General features: G+C 60.3%; 3 protein-coding genes across 3 annotated transcripts; 2 read left to right on the top strand and 1 right to left on the bottom strand.

Annotated features, from left to right (window-relative positions):
- Positions 1–160: 160 nt before the first annotated feature.
- Positions 161–1,926, top strand: BESB_001870 (uncharacterized protein; the record flags this gene model as incomplete). The annotated part of the gene is made up of 3 exons (XM_029358942.1): positions 161–198; positions 528–657; positions 1,213–1,926. The coding sequence occupies 3 exons, from the start codon at positions 161–163 to the stop codon at positions 1,924–1,926; spliced, it is 882 nt and encodes a 293-aa protein (XP_029221854.1).
- Positions 1,927–3,831: 1,905 nt separating this feature from the next.
- BESB_001860 (putative elongation factor Tu) lies at positions 3,832–7,662 on the top strand (the record flags this gene model as incomplete). Its single annotated transcript, XM_029358941.1, has 6 exons — positions 3,832–4,542; positions 5,343–5,555; positions 5,931–6,015; positions 6,381–6,538; positions 6,940–7,167; positions 7,522–7,662. The coding sequence occupies 6 exons, from the start codon at positions 3,832–3,834 to the stop codon at positions 7,660–7,662; spliced, it is 1,536 nt and encodes a 511-aa protein (XP_029221853.1).
- Positions 7,663–9,931: 2,269 nt separating this feature from the next.
- BESB_001850 (uncharacterized protein) lies at positions 9,932–18,961 on the bottom strand (the record flags this gene model as incomplete). The annotated part of the gene is made up of 13 exons (XM_029358940.1): positions 9,932–9,955; positions 10,078–10,275; positions 10,455–10,513; positions 10,795–10,913; positions 11,299–11,384; positions 12,088–12,709; positions 12,971–13,049; positions 13,262–13,313; positions 13,653–13,878; positions 14,068–15,790; positions 15,929–16,532; positions 16,697–17,063; positions 17,892–18,961. 13 exons carry the CDS (start codon positions 18,959–18,961, stop codon positions 9,932–9,934), a joined length of 5,229 nt encoding a protein of 1,742 aa, XP_029221852.1.
- Between the last annotated feature and the right edge of the window lie 3,420 nt (positions 18,962–22,381).

Genomic DNA, 22,381 nt, shown 5'->3' with positions numbered 1-22,381 from the left:
CTCTTCAATGCCGCCCTCGGGAGGCCGCTGTCGCCACTTACTCCGTCAGTGTTGGACGCAGGAACTGAGGAGAAGAGATCGAATCAAACCCCTCTCCCCTGCGGCTCGCAGACAGGCGAAGAAGGACCCCAAGTTGCTCACGCCCTCGCTGACGAGGCACATGCAACTCAGCGATCTCCCTACGGGCTTTAGTTCGAGGTGAGACCAACAACAGCTGTCCTTCGCGCGCTCCATATATATCTATATACCTTCATATCTGTATATCTGTACATATACCTCTATATACAGAAAAAAAAGTTTATCAGCTACTGGCGGCATCGGGGGAGGGGGGGAAAGTGAGCAGAGCGTGATTCCTCACCCGAAACGCCGGCCTTCTGTCAGCGACAGAGCACTGTCTTCGGCATTTTCGTCGAATACATAGGGAGAATAGGCGCCTCCACGTCCGTAGGGTTCGTGTGTGTTGGCGTGCATGCCCTCTGTCGCTGGGCTGACATGCCTTTTTCTTTCTTGCGTGCGGGGGTCGCCAGATACATTCAGGACAAGCGGCGGATGAAAATCGCGTCAGCGTCTGACATCGACGTCTCAGAATTCTCTCTCCCTCCGACCGCTCACGCCAGACGCGACCCGCGCGAGCAACTCACTCCTCTTGACCTCCTGGTACAGACCTGCAGGCAAAGACCTTAGTATGCTGTCGTGATTCCCCGTGGTCAACGCAGTCAACGAATGGCGATCTTCCTGTCGGCGTTGTCCTTCGGCGCCTCTGTCTCGCTCCGGCGCTTTTCTTTTCTCTTCTCTTTTCGGTGGTCGTTTGTCCCGCTTCATACCGTGTGTCGTGTGTTGAGATATCTTTGCGCGGCTTCTTCTCTCGTCGTTGCCGTGGTTTTTTCCTCTTTGCTGCCTACGATGAGGGTTTCGAGTGCAGAGAGACAGAACCGTAGCGTTTTTCTACCGCGACGTATGCACTCCGCGGAAAGGCGCTGGCGAGAGGGGACACGTCGCGTGCGAGCGACCTGCGGCCTCTACGGAGGCGAAGAGGAACCGAGGCGGGGCTTGGCGTCCAAGCGACGCTGCGCGTCTTACATCTGTTTTGGTCTACACGTGGACCCTGAATTCTACGATTCTAGGTATTCAGGTGATCGCGTGCCCTATCGAACGTTTGCTGCAGCTTCATGCGCGTCTGCTGCCTGTCTGCTTCGACGGTGGTCTCCTCAGGCGATCCGTCCCTCTCCCAGCGTCACCGCGAGGGCGCGTGCGGCAGCGGCAGCGTCTCTCTTGCGGCGCCCGCGAGCTCCAGTCTCGAATTCGGTGCCCGCCGCGACTGACCGGCCGGGGGGGGCGGTTGCGCTTTTCAGGGCCCGCAGCGGCGCGTCTGGCGGCTTCCCGTCCAGCGCGGATGGCCGCGAGGCAGGGCAAGCGCGGCGCGAGGAGATTCGCGGGGAGGAGGGGAGAGACGGGCGCGGAAGGGCAGCAGACAGCGCGCGCGGAAAGGGGAACCTCGCGAGCAGCGGCTGCGGCGACCTGAGTGGAGATCAGCGCGCTGTGGCTTCTGCTGGCGGAGCAGATTTCTACGTCGAGCTCTCGCGGATCGCCAGGGAGACAGGATTCACACTCGAGGCCGAGACAGTTGTGCAGTTGGCTCTCCAGCAGCGAGCCGGGGACGACCGAAGCCGTCCGCCTTCTTCTGGTGCGCCGTCCGCTGCGACTTCGCCTGCGAAGGGGCTGCGGAGAGACACGCGCACGCTGCGGCGCGTGCTGCCTGACGCAGCCAGGCAAAACCAGAGAAACGGAGGGTTCACAGCCGGCGGCTGGGGATGGAAAGATAACCGAGAAGCTGTCAAAGAGGTGTACCGACAGCGCGTCACAGTCGAGCGGTCCAGCAGCCCCTCCCTTTTCTCGTTCTCAGTTGTTCCAGAAGAAGACGACTGAGGCGAGAAACGTGCGGCGCTTCTGCGTGCGCAGTGGAGAGTGCAACACGCAGAAAAGAAGGCGAACTGTAGATCGTTCCGCACCGTGAACTCGGCGCGCCGCCTGTCGCGCCGCATTCGGTGTGCGGCGAGCACTGCAGCCCCAGTGCATGTTCAAACTTCTAGTTCATGACACGCTCTTTACTGCATTCGGCTCTTAATCGCGAGTTTCGTGAGGGGTTCAGCTGCCTCTACGCTGAGAGGAACTGGAGTGGCGTTTTTCACCGTGCCCATGCAGAGACTCGACACCGCTGAGACACTAGCTCTTTCCTTCGAGGACGGCTAGATGACAGCCACTCTGGTGGTCAGCGGCAGCGTCAGGGAACATGGAATTCCGGTTTTCGCTAGACAAGTCATACGTAAACGTACTGTGACCGTGATGACCGTTCTGCCTAGAATACTGCGCGAGTGCGTGCAGCACGAGCCCCACTCCTGTCCGCGACATGTCACTCGGCTGCATCCCCGACGACGCTGCTGGGCTTTCGAGAAAGGAGCTAGAAAATGCCTCAGAAGACTCCGCACACGCTGAAAGTTTGCGTTCTTTCACCTGCGTTGCGTTCTTTCACCTACGAAACGGCTGGCGTGGTGTCTGGTTGCGGTTTCTTTCTCTCTCTCGTGAGCACGCTGGCGGGGTGTGGACTAATTTGGCAAGCGCACGCGTATCAGCGCGTGGTGCAGAAGCGCGACAGCGACTTCCCCTCAGTCCAGATTCATGCGCTCTGCTGTTGAGAGGGACAGACAACCGAGGGCTCTCAGCGGGACTGTGTCTTCTGTTTCGCACCAAGCCTGAGTCGTAAGGTCACCTGCGAAGCGTCTTCGTGCCGTCGCACATCGTGTGAGGAAGCGTGCTTAGAAGTGCCGTAGTGACTCACGCGAACTTTGGATGAGGGAGCAGAGGCCTCTTCCCGATGCACTCCTTAGTAAATGCTGATACCAAGCGACTTGACGCTACTCAGCACAGGCACGCGAGGGCGGGCGCTTCACCAGGGGCGGGGAGCCTCTCGTGCGAGCGCCGCCTGTGGAACTACCGATGCACAACGCGGCTCCCTCTGCGCGGATTCACTTTACGACACCAGACGCCAGGCGAGCCTCGTCGCTCGCCAGGCGTCTGGTTTTCATATCTTCTCACTGACTGCAACTCCAACCCCGTTCACGGGAAACAGCCCGTTCAACACGGGGCTGTATCACTCTTTTCGCAGCGCGGAAACAGCCGCCTCGGGCGCAGCGGCGTCTCATGGCTGTCGTTGCGTGTGTGCCTACGAGGCTGGAAGACCCAAATCGAGCTAACGCTCTCCTCTCCTCTCCGCATCACTCGAGAATACGCAGAGGATCGCCACTGGGACTCCTTTTCTAATCCGCCTCCCTTGGTGGAGTTTTTGTCCGCCTCTGTTGGCAGAAGACGGTACATGCACCCGCGACAGGTGAGCTGCGCATGCATTCGGCTTCGGGTCCCAGAGAGCGGCGTGCGAGCGAAGGGGTCTTCGGCGCTGCGTGAAGGCGTTTTCGCGTGCATGTGTCGATGAGCGGCGCGCTGCGCGCAGTGTGAAATGTGCGTGTTTCCGGCTGGGCTTCGCATCCTTTCGAGCCCTCCCTGCGCACATTTTCTCTTGCTTTTTTATCTGCTCTTCCCGCGAGCATCGGGCGTCTCTTGTTTGACTTTCTTGGGGCGTGGCTGTGTCTCTTCGCCGACAGGGTCCGCTCTGCAGCCGAGTCCCGCGCTCGCCTTTTGCTCTTCGTCGCCCTTTCGCGCGCGTTTCTTTGGCTACCGTGGCGTCGACCGCGCGGTGTCTGTCTGTCTGTCGCGTTCTTCGTCTTGGCTTCTGTTGGCTTTCACCGTGTCTCCCTTCCTCCGCGTTGCGTCCTCGCGATGGTGGGTTTGAATCTCGTTCTGCGGGCCTCGAAGCCCCACACGGCGGGCGCCTTTTTCTCGCCTTCTTTCTGCCGCGCGTCGATCTCCAACGGCAAGCGCACCGTGTCCGCTTCGTCTCCACTCTGCACCGTCTCTCTCTCCTCTTCTGTCTCCGCCTCTGCGCAGTCCTCTGCGCCGGCTGCACCCGCCGCTGTCTCCTCTGGCGCCGCCTGCGCCTCCGCGCGCCTCCTCGCGACTGCGCCGGTCTCCTCTGTCTCCTCCTCTTCGCTCTTGGGATCGGCGTCTCGGCCTTGCGCGTCGCGCTGCTCTCCACTCCGCGTGGCGCAGCGCGGCTTCGCAGTTGGCGTCTTCCAGCGCACCAAGCCGCATCTGAACATCGGCACAATTGGGCACGTAGACCACGGCAAAACGACGCTCACCGCAGCCATCACCAAAGTCCTCGCGGACATGGGTCAGGCGGACTTCAAGTCCTACGCCGAAATCGACAAAAGCCCCGAAGAACAGAAGCGCGGGATCACCATCAACGCCACCCACGTCGAGTACGAAACTGCCACGCGCCACTACGGCCACGTCGACTGCCCTGGGCACGCCGACTACGTGAAAAACATGATCACAGGAGCTGCGCAAATGGACGGCGCCATCCTCGTCGTCTCTGCCTACGACGGCCCCATGCCACAAACCCGCGAACACATTCTCCTCTCCAAGCAGGTGAGAAAAAAACGAGCTCTCCGACCCCCCCCCCAACCCCCCCCCCGCCCCCCCCCCGCACCGCCAAGCGCCGCCGCCAGATGCCGCGCCTTGGGGATCGACCCGGCGCGAGGCTGGAGAGAACGGAGGCGCGTCCTCGAGAGGGCAGCTCGCTGGCAGGGCTGGCGCAGGACGTGGCGACACCGCAAGCGTCACTGAGGCTCAGTGCGGGGGGTCGGCGGGCGCTTTGCAGGGGAGCAGACATAGAAGAGAGAGAAGACGTTTTGAGGGAGGGGGAGCAGACAGAAAGACGGAGAGACGCACAGAGAGGGCGCGCAAAAACTGCGAAGCCGCAGAGGGTAAAGGAGAGCGAGAGGTGCTTTGTGCGCGCTGCGAGTGGCGGGCAGACGCTGCGCACGCACTCTGAATCCCACGGTGAACGACGAGACCGCCAGATGCCGCTGAATCTCAGGGTCTATATGAGGCATGCGTATACGGACCTACTCAGGGAGGACAGAGCGGTGCGCGGGTTCTTGCTTCGTTGCGGTCTGCCTCCGATAGATGTCATCTGCCCTTTCTCTCTCCTGCCTCAATTAGACACGCTGGCAGGGCCGCACTACAGTGTTCGCGCAACCTGCTAGTATCTGTCCAGTTCTTTATGTATACCTGTATGTTAGTGTATATACCTGTATGCATATATATATATATATATATATGTATGTGTGTGTAGCTGTGTTTGGTGCATGCGACTCGAAGTTGCTTTTGCTGGGGCCCGCGGTTTTCCGAGCCTTTACTTTTCGCGCCTTCGGATTTCTGTTCAGGTCGGAGTTCCCCGTTTGGTGGTGTATCTGAACAAAATGGACATGGTCGAGGATCAGGAGCTCGTTGAGCTCGTGGAGATGGAGGTGCGCGAACTTCTTTCTTTCTACGACTTCCCGGGCGACGAGACGCCCTTCGTGAAGGGCTCGGCCCTAAAAGCGCTCAATGGGGACACTGGAGACTACGGCGTTAAAACCATCCAGGAGCTGATGCAGGTACGCCCTCAAACAAACGCACTCTCTAAATGTCTCTTCTGTCTCCCCGGTCTATAACCGAGACGCCAGGCGCTAGAGTTGTGTGCGGGCCTCAGCAGTCTACGCAGAGCGACGGCGCGCGACACGATGTACGGGCATCTATCTACACATGCATACGTCTACATATATATATATATATATATATACGTGCGTATGAATCTCTGGGGAGGTGCAGATATATACGTGTATTTGGTGCATGCGTCTACATGCGGCGGAGACGAGGCATATATCAAGAGGATGCCAATCGTAACGCGAGCCTCGCGCAGGCGTGTGCTGCGCGCGCCTCGCTGGCCCCTAAGAGTCCCTCGTGCGCGGATTTCCTGCGCTGGCGTTCAGGCGTGCGACGACTTCATTCCGGAGCCCGAGCGGAAGGCAGACTTGCCGCTCATCATCCCCGTCGAGAGCGTCCTCTCCATCCCAGGTACGCTTCTCTTTTGGCGCTCTGCGTTTGAATCTTCACGCGCTGACTCACTCGCTGCCTCCGCGAGGAGAAGATTAATTCTCTGCAGCGGGACCGGCAAGCGGCTTCTGCCGCGCAGGGACTCGCGTGGAGTGATTCATCGCGGGAGAGAGAGCAAGACGTGGAAAAGCCGTGAGACGATCTGCCTGAGTCTGCGGAAGTCCGCCGCACAGCAGCAGGCGCCTCCGCGCCTCCGGGTTCAGCGAGGCGCTGGCGTTCGCTCCGAGCTCTCTAGAGGGCCGCGGCCTGCCGCAGGCCGCCGCAGACTCCGCACCGCGACTCAGTGTTCTGCTGCGTCCCTCCTTTCGCTGCGTTCCGTTCTCCAGGAAAGGGCACCGTGGCGACCGGTCGTGTGGAGCAGGGAACTGCGAAGCCGAACGAGGCCATCGAGATTGTCGGCGTGCGCGACAAGCCGCTGAAGGCGCAGATCGCCGCCCTGGAAATGTTCAGAAAGACGCTTGATGACGCGCAGGCCGGCGACCAGGTCAGTCACGAAGATTCCCTCTCGAGCTCTCTGCATGCGCACGCGCTTGTCCCAAGCCCCGAATGTGTCAGCTGTGTGGCTGTGCGTGTGCTGGCTGGTCTATCTCCCTTCCCGTGAGGCGGCTGTCGCTGCTGCCATGTCCATGAACCTCGTCGGTTTTCTCTCTCCCGATTTTCGCATGTTTCTTGCTTTGGCTGCTTGCTCTTTTATGAACCGGGTGTCCCGCTGACGAAGCTGCAGGCTGGACACTGTGGTGCGTGTGCGTGCATGTGGGCGTGATGTCTGCGCTCGACTTTGGAAAACACGTTTGCCGCGTTTCTTCTTAGGGCGCTGGGTCTCGGTCGGGTCGCGGTCTGGACGTCCTTATGGTTTAGGTGTTTGGGAATTTCTTTTGCGCGCAGGTCGGTTGCTTGCTGAAGGGCATCAAGAAGGACGACGTGAAGCGAGGCATGGTTCTGGGCGCTCCGGGCTACCTGAAGACGTTCAAGAAGTTCGAGTCCGACCTCTACGTGTTGAAGGAAGAAGAAGGCGGACGCAAGAAGCCGTTCTTCTCGCACTACCGCCCGCAGGCGTTCATCCGCACCGGAGACATGGCGTGCACCATCACGCTCCCCGAGACGACTGAGATGGTGAGTGCTTTTCTGAAAAAGGTACTTATTCGGCAGATCATCAGTCATCAGTCACTTTGGCCTCCTGTTTTTTAGCTCGACTCTGCTTTTCAAATTCTCGGCGTCCTCGCGTGGCGTCTGCCTGCTGCTGGACTCTCCTCGGTGGACACCTGCATGCGTGGTGGGGTCGATTCGTGCTGCGGCTTTTTTTTTTTTCGTTTTCTCGCGTCCTCTCGCTCGCACTGCTGTTGCTCATTCTTCGTCTCACTCGGTTTCACGTATGCCTCCGCGCTCGTCGGCGGTGTTTAAGCTTTTCTCGCGTGTGATCTGTCCGGACTCAACGCGTTGTCTTTCTTCGACTGCGTTTTCCCGCAGGCCATGCCTGGCGACCGCGTGACGTGCACCGTCGAGCTGCTTCACCCGATTGCCCTCCACGAAGGTCTTCGCTTCGCCCTGCGTGAAGGAGGCCGAACAGTCGCCTCTGGCATCGTGACCAAGCCGCTCGCGGACAAATAAACGAAAACTGCGGGAGACTCCGAGACTGCCGCGTCTATCGCGTCTGCAGCCCGTCCCTACCCTCCGCCCCCCCCCCGCCCCTTCCCCCCCCCCCTTCCCCCCCCGGGCCCCGAAGACGGCCGCCGACTGCGCACCGGAAACTCCACGCGGCGTCCGGTGAGAGTGCGCGCTGTGGGAGCGGCTTCGCGAGGTTTGAGGCGAAGAAAGCGAGGGAACGAAGCGCGCGAAAAGTTGCTTTCGCGAGTTGTTTCAGCGCGCGGTTGGGTGCGCGGGCGAGTCTTGAGAGGAAGGGGTGCTCCTGAGACCCGTTTCTCGCAAAGACCCGCCTCTAAAAACAAAACTGAACGAACAACAGCCACAGGACAAAGAAAGGAGCCGCGTGAGAGGGAAATCGTCGGAGGTGACCACGGCACGAGTTTTTCCCGTGCATGCGTGAGTCACTTTCGCGAAGCTTGTCTCTTGTGCTTTGAGGGGTTTCGCGGCGCATCCGCTTTCTCTCGCGTGCCCTTTCCTGTTCTACCGGCTGCCAACCCAGCGGCCAGAGCGAGGCTTGTGTGCCTTTCTTCGGTATCGTGTATGTCTGCTCAGAAGGCGCTTACGTGTGCATTATGCGTGGATGCTAACAGCCGACTTCCAGGTTTCCATCTGCGCCGCGAGAGCGGCCGCTCACGAGAGGCATTCGGTGAAGCGACACACGTTTCCGATCCTGTTGCAATGCGAAGGTGTAGGAAAATCGCAAACAGCGAAATCAGCTGAACACAACTAGATCAATACAATCAATATATGTAAAATATACGCTAGAGTGATTATTTCATCCAGTTTCGACACTACGAATTTAGATTAAAAATTCGGGTAGATTTTTAGTAATTTTCTTCAAATTTTTATTGTGGCCCTAAACTTTGGTGCAAGTAGTACTGTGTTTATCTATATTTAATACTAGATCTATACCAGTAAGACCGTACCTATGAACGAAAAGTGCTGTAAGCTGACCTGGCTGTCAGAAACTACTTCTTCACCCGAACTGTTCATCAGCCGATATTCAAGAAGCTCCGGTAAAATTAGTAGAGCTATCTACATCACTAGAACGAGTACATCACATTTGACATTTTGGTACGCGCTCGGCGCGGCGCGTGCGCAGTTGACTTCGGCATACACACAGGCACTCCAAGCATCCTATGCGCTTCCGCGAGGCGCAGAAGAAGATAAGAAAAAGTGAGGCTGCGTTCGAAAGAGAATCGCCGTCTGGAGCAAAGTGATGGTATCGATTGCTCGTGAAACGGAATGCTCCCGCAGGCCTAGTTAGTAGCTGCTGCTCGTGTAGACGAAGGACGCAACACTGGAGTTTCGGTTGTCTTCCAGAGAGCTGTTCGGTACGCTTCCCACTCAAGAAAAGGCTCGCCTAGCGATTTGGGTCAGGAAGAAGCAATCTGCGTGACTCTTGGGGCGCCTCTGTGCATACGACGTTTCCTGCTTCTTCGTGCGGCGTCGCAAACCAGTGGCGTGTTCATCGGTGTCTAATCCTCTCTCATAGTTTTTTCTGTCGCGACGTTTCGCATCGTCGTCGTCTCCCTCCGCCTCTTCCTCCCCCCCGTCACTATCCGCACTCCTGGCAGTATATGAAGACTCTCTCACAGGCCGTGTCTGCTTGAGTCCGTGCTTCCGCCGTCGTCGCGAATGCGTGTCGCGTGCCATAGGCGCCTGTGTGTGCGTATTTTTTTCGCAAGAGAAGCAAGAATGGACGCAGGGGTGAGAAGCAAAGGTGTCTGTCTCCGCCCAGCAGCAACGCCGCCTTCGAGGCAGTGTATTCGCAGTGCGTTTCCCTCTCGTGTGAATCCGTCTGGTTGCTGGTGGGTCTTCGCAGGGCATCGAAAGATGGGGTTTGCGAAAATCCCCCTAACAAGGAACTGCGCGCGGACGCAGTCATTTAGGGCCCTACACGAGGCACGCGCGTGGCACCAGCGGCGCTGCAACGCCGAGACCGAAAACGCCTCGCGACGTCCTCCTCGAGACCCCTGCTCGCCTTACAAGCAAGAATAGACTTCCCACACCTTCTTCGGCGTAAACCCAAGTCACTCCTTTCGTGCGTGCGTCTTGGCGTGCCCAGCTCGAGGCCGGTCGCGGCGAGACGGCGCATGCGACACACGCCAATCGACAAAACAGGAGTTGTGTGCGTGCGCCGGCCCTGTGGCTCGCGGCTCCAAACGCCGGGCAGGCGCCTCTCGCTCGCGCCTTTTTTTCGCATGCAGAGAAGAGGCAGCCGCACAGCCGCCTAGTAGTCCTCGAACGTCCACACCTGAGAAGCACCGCGCAGGACGCGACACCACACGAGTTTTGGCTCTCTCCAGACTCGGCAAGGTGTAAACCCTAAACCCTTTCGGCCTACATGCGAGTGCTCGCGGCGGCGGGGCGGCTTACCTGGAACCCCTTGACGATGAAGTCCTCGGAGCTCGCCAAGACGGGCGAGTTGAAAGTCAGGCAGCACGACGAACACCCGCGAAGCAGATCTTTGTCGACTGTGATCGCGTAGTGGCCGCCGCCGCCGACGCCTATCACCTCGTGATCTGTGTAGATGAAGTAGCTGTTCAGTTTGCTCCATCGGTACACGTGGATCGCCTGCGTAGGACGCGCGGACACGCGGAAAGGCGACAAGATGCCGAAAAACGAGACGCACACGCACGGGGCAGGCAGGGAACAGGCATTTCAACAGCGCGAACGCACCTGGAGAAGCCTCCACTCGAAACACGATTTGAAAACGACACGGGCAAACGCGACGTCGCGACCGACCCTCTTACCGGATTCTCGGCATCCATCTTGCCGTCGGCGCCTTTGAAGGTGAAGACGAACGTCTCCGCTGAAAAAAACACAGCAACTGCCGCGCGGATCAACTCATCATCTTGACGCATGCCACTCGACACGCATGCGCTTGCTCCCCTTTGAAACGTCGTGAAGCGCGCACGCAAGTCTCTCGATATTCGCTGAAGCAGACCGAGTCAAATTCTTCATCGTGTGTAAGTTTGCCGAAGGCAGGACCGAGGAAGGACGGCAACCTGAGACTCTGGGCGTAGCCTGACACGCCCGGCGAACTCTCCTTTTCCTCATCCTCGATAAAAGACGCAGAAAGTGGTGTTTTACCTGAGCCGTAATACTTCGAGGACTCGTGGATTTCATCCAGGAACGCCCCAAAGAGGACGCCTCGCGCGTCTTGCAGGAAGAGCAGGCACGGTCCTTTGTTCGAGCACTTGCGGTAGAAGCTAAAAAAAACATCGACATTTCACACATCTAGAAGAAACATCCCAAGCTAATGGCGACTCCTACTCAGCGGAGAACAGCCCACAGTCGCGTCAACGGCAACGTGGATGCATGCACACGCATGTGCTTGCCAGAGGACTCGTACACACGCGCTTTCACGTGGCTTGCGCTGCGCCAGCCGCCAGCATCTACCTAAGCATGTGGTCATGTAAAAATATATACGCAAATTTATTTATCTGTCAAAATATATATCTGGAAGTGCGCACGTTTGAACTGCAGTCTACTTATGCATGCCTGTCTCCGTTTCGATCGCCCAAAACTCGCAATCAGGCTTTATTGACGCAAACAAATCCACGGGAGTCTGGCTGTGGAAGCTTAAAAGTTTACGTGTTCAGAGAAATCCCGTGGAGCTTGTGACAGAAGGCGAGCGACCAGGTTCGCATCGTCAGCATCAGGGGAAGGTGAACAGCGAGCTGAAACGACAGACGGCAAATCGCAGGCGGCCGAGTCTCACGAGCGAATAATGGGGTTGAAATAACATTGAGAAGCACCCTCTGTCTGACGCGAGTGAGGACAAAACACACCATTTCCAACACTCTTCCTCAGCCCCGACCGCGCGATCCGCGCATGCACATGCGCACGCGCGTGGGCGCCTCTGGCATCTGGCTCGCGCAGTGTGCGTTGACTCTCACACGCGCATACGCGCATATGCGTCTATCTATTTACCTATATCCATCTATGTCTGTCTATAACTATCCACATCTATCTATCTGTATCTATCAACCTATCTACATCCAAATTTGTATTCATATCTACCTATATATATCTATACATGCGCAATGCAAACAACAATATACGTTCATGCGTCCAGAAGCGCTTTGAAAAGAAGCGCGGAAACACATGCGCGGCAAGAGACGAAGACTGGAGCTCAGAACTTTTGCGCAGAATGCTGCGCCTAAGAGCGACCTCGAGAGATCGCGGACTTGTACGATTCGGATTTTTGCGGCGCCAGAGATCGAGCCCCCGGCAGAAACGGACGACGGCGACTGAGCAGGTCCTGCTCTCTGAAATGAGCACCAAAATTATTTTATGTATTTATATTTATATATTTGCACACGTGTGAAGGCCCCGGGCGCGTCTGGCGAGTGCGGGCTTGCGGGAGGCTCTTGCTCTTACTTGCGAGACGATGTTTTTCGTGAGCAGCGCAGGCGCGCCTTCTGGGATTTCAAAGTCTGGCACGGGGATAGTCAGCGTGGACCCTCGCCCGAAGGACTGCGGCCGCATCATTTCTTCCTGCTCGGGTTCACCGGCGCAGACGATGTCTCCAGTCCCCTCCTCGGCGTCGAACAAGAAGCTGCCAGCGCGCGCCTTGTAGCCCGCCTTGGAGTCTGTGCGCGCACAGCTGGACGAGCGGATGGAATGCCGTCCTCCGACGAGGAAGTGCGAGAAGAATGACGGCGAGGACCCCGGCAAAACCGAGGTCGTCTCGCGCTGCGGAAGCTCAGCAGCCCCTCCGGCTGTCGACGAGCCCGAGTTGCTGCGGCGCCGCGGCAGCGGACGTGAGTCCGCGCGCGCCGAAGGCGAGTGCGTAGAGAGCGAAGAAAACCGCCGCCGCGAGCAGGCGCGTGCAAGCGAAGACGGCCGCGCCACCGCGTCCTTCGAAGAGAACTCCGCGGACGCCAGACGCGCGCGAAGATCCACTGAGGCCGCCAGCGCCGAAGGCAGGTCGCCCTCTGCCTCAATCAAGTCGTCGTCGCTGCTCAGGCTGCCGCAGCTGTGAAGCGACGCCGACCTGGAGCTGCGAAAGAGCCGAGCGAGAAAACCGAAAAGAATGAACGAGGAGGCGACACCCCTGCGCGGAGAAGGAATCTCGACACACAGAACTGGCGCAGAGAACGAGCGGCGGAGGGGAGTTCGGAAGACAGCGAACAAAACACACACAGGGCGGTGCACGAAACGCAGAAACGACAGCGACGGTCGCCCCTAGGCTGCGACGCGGCAGCCGCTCTTCCCTGCCCCCTCCGCGGTTTGTTGCCTTCATCTGTGAAGCGTCTCCTACCTCAGCTCAGCGAGATCGTCATCCTCGCGAAACGCCGCCGAACGCGCGAACTCCGCCGCCCAACGGCGCACAAGGAGGTCTGCACGAAAGAAGAAAACAGAAGAACGCAAAATAGACACGAAAGATCGAGAAAAACTGCAAAAACCCGTCGAGTTGAACGCCCGTAGAAGTCCGCAGGAAAAAGACGCAAACCCCGGCATGGAAACGATTCCGAAAATAGACGCGAGCGTGTCACAAAGTTTCAAACAGAAAGCCGGTCAGAAAACAGAGAGGACCGAGACATCGCCATACTTGAGTTGAAAGGAATGTGCGTCGGAACGACTCTGAAGTGCTGATGCTCTGCCTGAGAGAGAAAAGAAAGACACATCGCGAGACACCATTTTCCATCCCGAACCCGATTCGCTCCTCCGTCTCTGCCCGCGCCTGCACAGGTGCCGCGACGCAGACGATCATCCGCTTGTGAAGGCTCGTATGTCCTTCCCCCCCCTCTGAGACAGCCGCTCGAGGCAGTCACCGTCCGCGTTCCCCTATCCCGAGCGGGGTTCTCCGCCGCTTGCTGCTGATGTGCCCCCTCTCTCTCCCTCTTTATCTCTCTCTCGCTTTCTCTCTCTGCCTGGGCGCGTTGTTTGCTTTCTTTCTCCTCAGACTTCGTGCCCAAACGCCCGGCCTGAGGCTCGCTCACCTGGCATTGGTCGATGAGGTTGATAATCGCCCGCGTGAAGGCCTGGGCGAGTTCCTTATTAAAGAATCCAAAGAGGACGAAATTCAACTTGTCCCCTCCGCTGCTGCACAGCCAGGCACGCGCCGTCGGCAACCCGAAAGCTCGAAAACACGAAGGCGAGACGCGCGCGAATCCGCCTTTGAAAAACATAAACGTCACGCGCGAACGAGTCAACAACTCCACCGAGCTGCAGAAACGCAGATGCAAGTATCGATTTATGCAGGCGTATAAACAGGTGAAGGGCGCATATGTAAGAGTGCTTCGGGCATGCACACGACTTCGCGAGCATGAAGCCACGCGCGAGCATGAAGCCACGCGCATCCCTTCCCCAAGAGCGCGCCTGGGCAGTGATGACGGCTGCGCCTGCTTCGCTTACGCAGGATGAGGGTGTGTGCGTGTCTTGTGTTTTGAGCGGATTTCCTTCCTGTCGGTTCGCGCGAGCGGCGAGAGGCCTTGCTCTCCAGCCCCATCCCCTTCGAGGCCCCTGTCTCCGCCGCTCAGTCTTCTCGAGTCGCCGGCGTGTCCGCCCCGGCTCCGGCTCCTGTCGCCGGGCGCGTCTCCGGCGCCAGCGCCCTGGAGGCCAGCTAGCGGAGGAGTCTCCTCCTCGGAGACACCTGCGGTCGACGGCAATCTCTTCCACTTGGACCACATGTCAGCCAGGCCCCAGGCGCTGCGAGACAGCAGCCGCACGGGCGACAGCGAGAAGGACGAGGTGCGCTGCGAGACGCCAGGCAAGCCCGACGACGACGCATCGTCTTCTGCACGTGTGGGCGTGTGCGCGGACGCAGCCGAGCGCGACGAAGGCGAGGACGGCGCGCGAACCAGCGAAGGCAAATGCATCATTTCCTCCCCGCCGGAGGGGTGCGACGACGCGGAGATAGCGGGAGACTGAGGGAAAAGCGGCGACGAAGTGGCGGACGCCGCCAGGAAGGCCGGCGGCGGCACCGCCAAAGACGCTCGTCGCCGCGGCCTCTCCTCGCTGCCCCCAGAAGACCCCGAGGATGCCGAGAGAGCAGGGGAGGACGGAGGCGGCATCTGGTGATCGACTGAAGAGGCGAAGAGAGGCACCTCGGGTGGCTGCGAAACTGCCGCACTCGCCGCAGAGGGTCGCGCTGCCGCGGTCGGAAGGCCTGAGGGCGCCGGGGGGGCATCGGGCGTCCCCCCCAACTCCTGCGAAGCAGACGGCAACGCGAAGAGCGAAGGCACCGCCTCGCTCGGCCGTTGCTCGTATGCGTGGTTCGTCAGCGCCGGCGAGTCAAGCGGCGTCGAACTCGTCTGCGACCCAGAGGGCAGCTGTGGCGGCCTGGAGGGAACGGGCGGCGCGGCGCCGGCGCTATCTCCAGGCGCCGCAAAGCTGTGCTCTGCGAGAGACGCGGAAGCGCCCGCGGAGGATGCAGACGAAGAAGCGGGCGCAGGGACGATGAGCTGTTCAGAGGAAGCGTACGAGGAGAGAGGAGAGAGCGGCGACGAGCAAGGCGTCGCGTAGGTCGACGGCGGTGGAAGGCCCACAGGCCCTTTGCCGACAGCCAGCGTCGCGTGGCTGTCCTTCTGGCTTCCCTCCCCCGCAGCCGGCTTCGCGCCTCCGTCCTGCACAGCGTCTTCCGCTCGCTTTTCCACGATTGCTTCCCCTGCTGGCGGCGGCGCGTGCTCGCCCCCTTTCTCTCCACCCTCGTCCTTCGCCGGCAGCTCCGTCTCCGCCGCCGCCAGGTCTCCGAACTGCGGCAGCTCCGCCTTCGTCTGCTCCGCGTCCGCCCGCTCCACCTTCCCCAGTTCTCCTCGCGCGCCGCTCTTCTTGTCAAAGTCCGCGGGAGCGTCCAGCGTGGCCACCAGCAGCTGTATATACACCGTCGGCTGCGGCGGAGGCCGGGCGCTGCCGTCTGGCTTCCACGCGCCGTCGCGGGCTCGCGGGCTGTCTCCAGCTCCTCCGCATTCGGCCGCGCGACCCTCGCGCCCCTGCCGCGGCGAAGCGGCGAACTCCGCGCCCGCGTCCTCGAGCGACGGCGGGCAGACGCACGCGCATTCCACGATGTCTGTCAAGCTGACGCACAGGAAGGGCGCCCCCCTGGGGCTGCTGCCGCCGCGTCGCGCCGCCGCGGAGACTGCAACAAATCAGGAAAAAAAGAAAAGATGGGCGCAATCAAACTCGGCACCTCTCACTGACCGCTCGCTCCACATACTCTCCCCAGCCGTTTCGTCCCCTCTGCGTTTTTTTACGGCCGGCTCGCGTGTTCACTTACACTTGGTGAACTTTAAAGCCTCCCTCTCGAGCTTGAGAACTCCAGGGACGAAAACATCCTTCGCGAAGTAGAGACAGCGCGCCTCGCCTCTCTCGAGAGCAAAGCGCTCGTCCTGCCGCTCCTGCTCCTCGTGCCAAAAGTCCAGCAGGCCGGTACCTCTGCGGCTCAGATGCTCTCGATGGCGCTCTTCCTCTCCCTGCAGCAGCATCCACGAGGACCGCCGGTCGCGCGCCTTTTCGTCGCCGTCGCCCTTGTCTTCGTGTCTCGAATCGGTCCTTCGCGCGTTCCCCACGCGGCCTTCCTCTTCGCTGGCCGCTGCCATCTCCCCCGGGTGCGGCGTGAGAAGACCTGAGAAGGCAGAGAGTTGCTGCGTCAAGCTCGCGCGGCGCGCGGTACACGCCTCTTCGTTTGACGGCGAAGATGAGGAGAGCGAGGTGAGTCTGTCCTGCGGCTCCTTCGCGCGCGTCCCGGGTTCCCCCTGAGCGCCGCCTCTCCTCGGCAGAGGCTGGGCAGCCGCGAATGCGTCATTTTCCTCGTCCTCTGCTTCATCCTGGCGCTCGAGTTTCTCGCCTTCTCGGCGGCTGTCGGTCGCGAACTGCGCCTCCTGAGGCAGCAGGACACCAAAGTGAAGCTGCGGAGTGGGCAGCGAGGCGTTCGCGACCCGCCCGCCGCCACGGAAGGAGCCGAAGGCGTGCGCGGAGGCGGAGGACGCCGCGGCAGAGGAGGTGCTCCCCCCGCGGAGATACCCGAGGCCGACGAAGGCAGGACCTCAACGGACGACGACGACAGCGACAAGCTCCTCTCACGAAGGGACTCGGGCACAGCGCCGGGCTGCAAAATCGCCTCGCGGATGCTTCCCGGCTGAAACAGAAAGTGCGGAGGCAACGTCACCGCCGCGGACCGAGCGTACATCCCCCCGCCCTCGCCGGACGAAGTGACCGAGATGCGAGGCAGCGCGGCTCCGGCGTGCTGCAGAGAGCCGGTCGCCGCGCGAGACGGCGGCGACGAGGTGCGCTGCGCGAGGGACGCCGAGGCGGCCTGGGCAGCCTCAGGCGCCTCCGTGGGGGACAGCCCCTGAGAAATCGGCGAGACGCCGCCGCGACCCGCGCCCGCGTGCGGCGAGAGCGAAGGGGACCTGCGCCGCAAGGAAGCAAACGCAGAGGAGAGGTAGCAGCAGCATGGGAATCTAAGAGGTTGCATACAACAACTGCTTCTTTCGTCTTCTTCTGTATCTTGATAAAGGGTCGCATCCCGAAGGTGTAGGTGAATAATCGAGGGAAAGAAGACGGGATCGAGCTCAGTAGGGCACAGAAACGAGAGAGACGGAGCCACGCCACCACGGCACTGAGTCAGAGACACCTATCCAACACCTGAAGCATATGCGTGTCCGTATCTGTGTATCGGTTGCCTGTGCTCCTTCTCAGCCCGCACTGCCTTCAACTCGTTCGGTTTCCTCATCAGACCGATGTGACTAAGGGTCACTGCTCCAGTACACAGGCAGACGTTTCCTCCTTCTCGCGAGCCTCCCTGGCGTCTCCGCGGTCCTCCTCTCCAGTTTTTTCTGCCTTCTTTGTCGCTCTGTCTGTTTTCGCCTTCGCGCTTTCCCCTCACTTCACTTTGAGAAGGTCTCCTCCTCCGGGATTCTTTAGCAGCCCTCTTGGCTCACGCGTTTTTGCTTCTCACGCTCTCTCGGCGTGGGACCGAGTGCAGACTTTGCACCGACTGCCTTTCAACGAAATCTTCCCCCTACAACGAGAGCGAAGACACCCTAGTGCGCTCCATTCTGCGCCGCCACCCTCCTGCTCTCCAGATGTGCGGAGACAGGCCTCACAACTCGCTCGCTACGTCGCCCTCACCCCTCTCCCCCCCTCTCCCCCCTCTGTTCCTCTGGGGGTATTCTCACCTTTTCCACAGGAAGGACGACGCCCAGGTAGCCGATCTAGAGAGGACTGAGGGCACATACCCCCCAAGGCGCGACGAGGGCGAGGGCGGCGCGGGCGAGGGCGGCGCGGGCGAGGGCGGCGCGGGCGAGGGCGGCGCGGGCGAGGGCGGCGCGGGCGAGGGCGGCGCGGGCGACTCGGGCCTCAGCCCTAGGTCCTCGCCGCCTTCGTCTGAGCTCTGTCTCCGCCTCTCCCTCCGGTTTCTCTCTTCGCGCGGCTCCCCCCCCCGAGGCGCCCGCCGACTGTCGCCGCGCTCCAGCGAGGCGAGAGACGGCGGCGGGTCGGGCGGAGACGCCGCAAGAGAAGCCGAAGCAGGGCAGGAGGAGAGCGAAGGAGAAGTCTCGCTAGCGGGGTCGCCGACCGCCCCTTCGGAGGAGGGTGCGGCCGCTGCAGCCGTTGAGTGCTCAGAGCCCATAGCGGCTTCTCTCACGCGAGGCCGCGAAAACGCAGCGCGCGAAGCAGCAGCAGAACAAGAAGGCGAGGAATTGGGAGACGAAGAAAAAAGCATGGAGGCGCTGACTCGGACCCCCCGCGGGGAGGACACCCGCCGCTGGGAGCCGAGCTGAGGAGCGACAGCGACGATCCCCTGCTTCTGCCTCTGGCCGAAGAGCGCACCGCCCGATCGGTCGCGAATGTCCTCTGCGCCGCGTTCAGAGGCGAAACGCAGAGAAAGCGGACGAACAGCTGCGTCGCGCTGTCGAGTCTCTTCTCGCCCTGCAGCAGCGACGGGGAACGCCGCGTTGTCTCCCAGGACCTCGGCGGGGGGAGACGCAGCGAGCTTGTGGCGCTGCACCAGGCGCCGTCCTCCTTCGCGGCTGAACTCCGCGTCCGAGTCAGTCTGTCGCCCCTGCGGCCTCGTCTCTGCGCGCAGCGCGTGCGCGGGGACCTGCGAAGAGGCGGAGCAAGAGGAGGCTGAAGGGAAGTGCTGAACCTGCGGAGACGCGCGTGGAGCAGAGGAAGTCAGAGACGCATGCGGCGGGCGCTGGGAAGGACGAGCGAACTGTGCGTCTTCCGGGGGAGTTGGATCTAGGCGGACGTGAAGCACATCGGCGAGTTCGGCGGCGAAGTGGAGGAGAGAGCTCGCAGAAAACATCTTCTCTTCGCGCCTCGCAGGACACGCAGCACGCAGGGCGCCACAGAGGGGTGACGGAATACTTTGCGCAAGAAAACACCGAAGAAATCGAAGAAAAGGGGGAAACGTTCCCTCTGTGCGCGCGCCGCTCTCCCGAGGATAGACGTCCGAGGTCGAGGAAGGTGCCTGCGTCGCGCGCGTTTGACAGCGAGGGCGCCCGGGTGGAAACCGGAGGCCTCCGCCTGTGAGCGCACGCGGAGACACGCCCAGGCGACGGCTGAGCCCGAAACGCAGAAGGAAGGCCTATACTCAGGCGCTCTTCAGCTCTCGATTTGCGAGGAGTAGGCGGCGAGCGCCGCCGCGCGCGCGAGAGCTCCAGGCGTCTTTTGCGTCGCGAGGTCAGTCCAGGAGCAAGGCAGCCTCCATTTGATGCGAGGCATCCGCAGCAGTTCCTCCGAGGAAGCTGCGAACCCAGAGAAAGCGCGCTGGAGAAGCTCGAGGGAGCGGGCAGGGCGCGCGGAAAGCAGACACCCGCGCGAAAACTGGACAGAGGAGGAACTCCCCGCCCCAGTCTCTCGAAAGGAGAAGGCACGCGTGGAGACGGAGGAAAAACGACCGCGGGTAGAGAAGAGGCGCCGCAGCCGGCAGGGGCAAGAGACGCGTTCCACGAAGAACGAGTGAAAGACGCATCAGGAGAAATTAGCAACGGAGCTGTAGAGACCGTGCGTTTGCAGAGAGGGGACTGGGCGCAGGACTGATGGAGGGGAAAGTGGAGAACGGCGAGAAGGCGAGAAAGGCGAGAAAGGAAGGCCCGCTGCGCTGGAGTAGCGCGGCAATTCGAAGACTTAAGAGATTACCACGCAACGAAGAAAAAAGAACACGGCGACCGCCGCACAGCGTTCTTGGTGAGCTCAGTTTTTGAGAGGGCGCTAAAGACAGGCGAGGAGGACGCGAAAGAGAAGGAAACCGGAGTAATAAAACAACTCACACACGAACTGAGGAAGACCTGGAAGGTACAAAAGTTGGTTCTGTCTCCAGCAGAAAGGGAGACGGGGAGCGAGAGTTGGAATGCAGCTCGAATGCCACCCGAAAAGAGAAAAGAAGGCGGAGCAGCTGCGAGAAGAGAAAACCTCGTGAGGCGGGCGGCGAGGCCGGCGGCAACGGAACCTGCGTTTTAAGCTACGAACGCGGAAAAGCGCGGCGTCGAACAGAGGCAAGAGGTCGCATTGTCAACGCCAACTAACTATAAAGGCGGACTCCAGCCGCACTTCCTCGCCTGCGGCACACAGAGTCGCTCGCGCCAGCTGCGGCGGTCAAAAGACTAGAAAGGCGTCACGAGCTCGCGCGTGGAGCCCGCTGCTGCACACTCTGAACAGCCTCGGGGGGCACTGGTTCGACACATCTTCCCGCTTCTCTCTGTTTTCCCTTGCTTTCTTTGCTGCGCACGCCGAGCTCGCTTCCTTCTCCTCCGGTCCTCTCCCACGACGTGGCTCTACTTCCTCACTCAGCCTGAAACCCTCCTTTGCTCCGCAGCGTGTGTCTCCACACGTCCACGTTCTCTCGCGAGTGAAGCGGGGCGTCAGAACGGAGGCATAACACGTGCAGGCACGCAGTTTCTGGGCAGACTCGAGGTCAGTTCTGCTCGCTTGACATCGTCTGTGTCTCTTCACGCTCCGGCGTCCTCGCAAAAAACGCCGCTTCTGTGTGTGTGTGTGTGTGTGTGTGTTGTGCTGCGTAGGCCGTTCCCAGGCGGCTGCGGTGCGCGGCCCGAAAAGGGTCGGCTATGCAGGCTGCACTCTGCATACTTCCACACGCACGCGCGTTTATGCATTCTGCATTACAGAAAGCATGAAGGCGTAGGCGTCTGATCAAGCTCCCTCCACTACGAAGCAGGCCCTCCCCTCCCCCCGCGCGTATCAGGCCTCCGCGGGTTGTATGGCCGCGTGAATGCGGAGTTCCTACTCTCTTCTTAGCCAGATCTTCTTAGCCAGAAAGAGGAGCGAGGCAGCGTGCGTATTTTGCGGCGAGGCAGCGTGCGTATTTTGCGGCGCGGCAGCGTGCGTATTTTGCGGCGAGGCAGCGTGCGTATTTTGCAGCGATCGTGCTGGTGACTGGCGGCGGGGGTGGAACGAGGCAGCGCGGAGAGAATTCGGCCGAAAAGTAGGCCCGCCCTCCTCCAAGAGGGACAGATGTTAAGGCAGTTGCGTTCATGCCGCGCACGACGGCAAGCATAACAAGTTCCCTGTATCTAGCGCTAGCTCGGTGCGTACCTAGGATCAGACCAATAGGGTTCAGCAAAGGTGCTACGAAGTAGGGGATGGCGTGAGTATTCTTGGCAACCACATGCCAATATGAACGATGATGAACCAGATTTGGTTTACATGACAGCATAGAAGGTAACGCTGGATTCCGTTCAAACAGATATATATTTTAGACGCTATCTCCTCGGCTAAACGTACGTTTCTTCGAAGCACACGCCCTTCTCGCTGTTTGCATGATCGCGAAGCACACAAGCTGAGTCACGGCTTCTGTGAATAAAACCTAAATCACGGGCTAAAGCACGAGGTGGACTCAGGAAAATGCGGCCGAGTGAACACTGAAAAGGTGCCCGCTGTCCGCGTGTGAAGGGACACACCGCGCGCAGATCCTACGCAGAACATAGCGACTAGGTTCACTGTATCCCCATAGTTACCATGGGGTCGATCCTGCGTTTCAGATGCGTGAAGACTGTGGCTCTCGGCGAGCGCTTCTCCTCCCGCCAAGCCCATGCCCGCGGAGAGCGCCCTCCATCGTGCAACGACGCAAGCCGTGGCAACCTGCTTTCGTGAGTCTCTGAGCCCTGCCTTGGGCAGAACGGTGCGCCCAGCAGTCAGCTCGCTTCCCGCTAGTTAGCACAGACAACACCCCAGAAACTCGCGGCGAGCTTCCGCACTGGACTATAAGCTCGCGCAGGAGAGCTCTTCGTCCTCTGCAGCCCCAGAAGGGAAGAGCGACAGCAGGTCCGTCACTGAGATACGGGCCTCGAAGCGCCTCCATTCTGGGCATTCCCGGGGGCAACACAAGTAGCCATAACAGAAGAATCGAGCGCGTTCTCGACAGGCGAAGAAAGACGAAATAACGGGCAGCATGAACCCGCGACGAGACCCGCCTGCCCTGGTTTCGTCCCCTACACAGCCTGCAGGGGGCACGGGGTCGCCCTTGGGTTTGTTTGCTTGACGTGACCGGCAAACACAGCTGTGAGTCCGACACCAAGAGGCAGAGAGGCCGCAGACTACAGCTCGCGCGCCTGCACTCGAGGTGCTGTGGTATGCGATGCACCCAACGGCGGACTTTATGGGCGGGCAGGGGCCACTGCACCCCTTTAAACTTGTGAATCGGGACTGAATGTGTGGGGTTTGCGCGGAGTGCACACGCTGCGCAACGCCTTTTGCAGCTTCGGAA

This window comes from Besnoitia besnoiti, chromosome I (genome assembly GCF_002563875.1).
Source record: "Besnoitia besnoiti strain Bb-Ger1 chromosome I, whole genome shotgun sequence".
NCBI lineage: Eukaryota > Apicomplexa > Conoidasida > Eucoccidiorida > Sarcocystidae > Besnoitia > Besnoitia besnoiti.
Note: the sequence above shows the minus strand (reverse complement) of the source record. Positions and strands in the feature narration are given on the sequence as shown.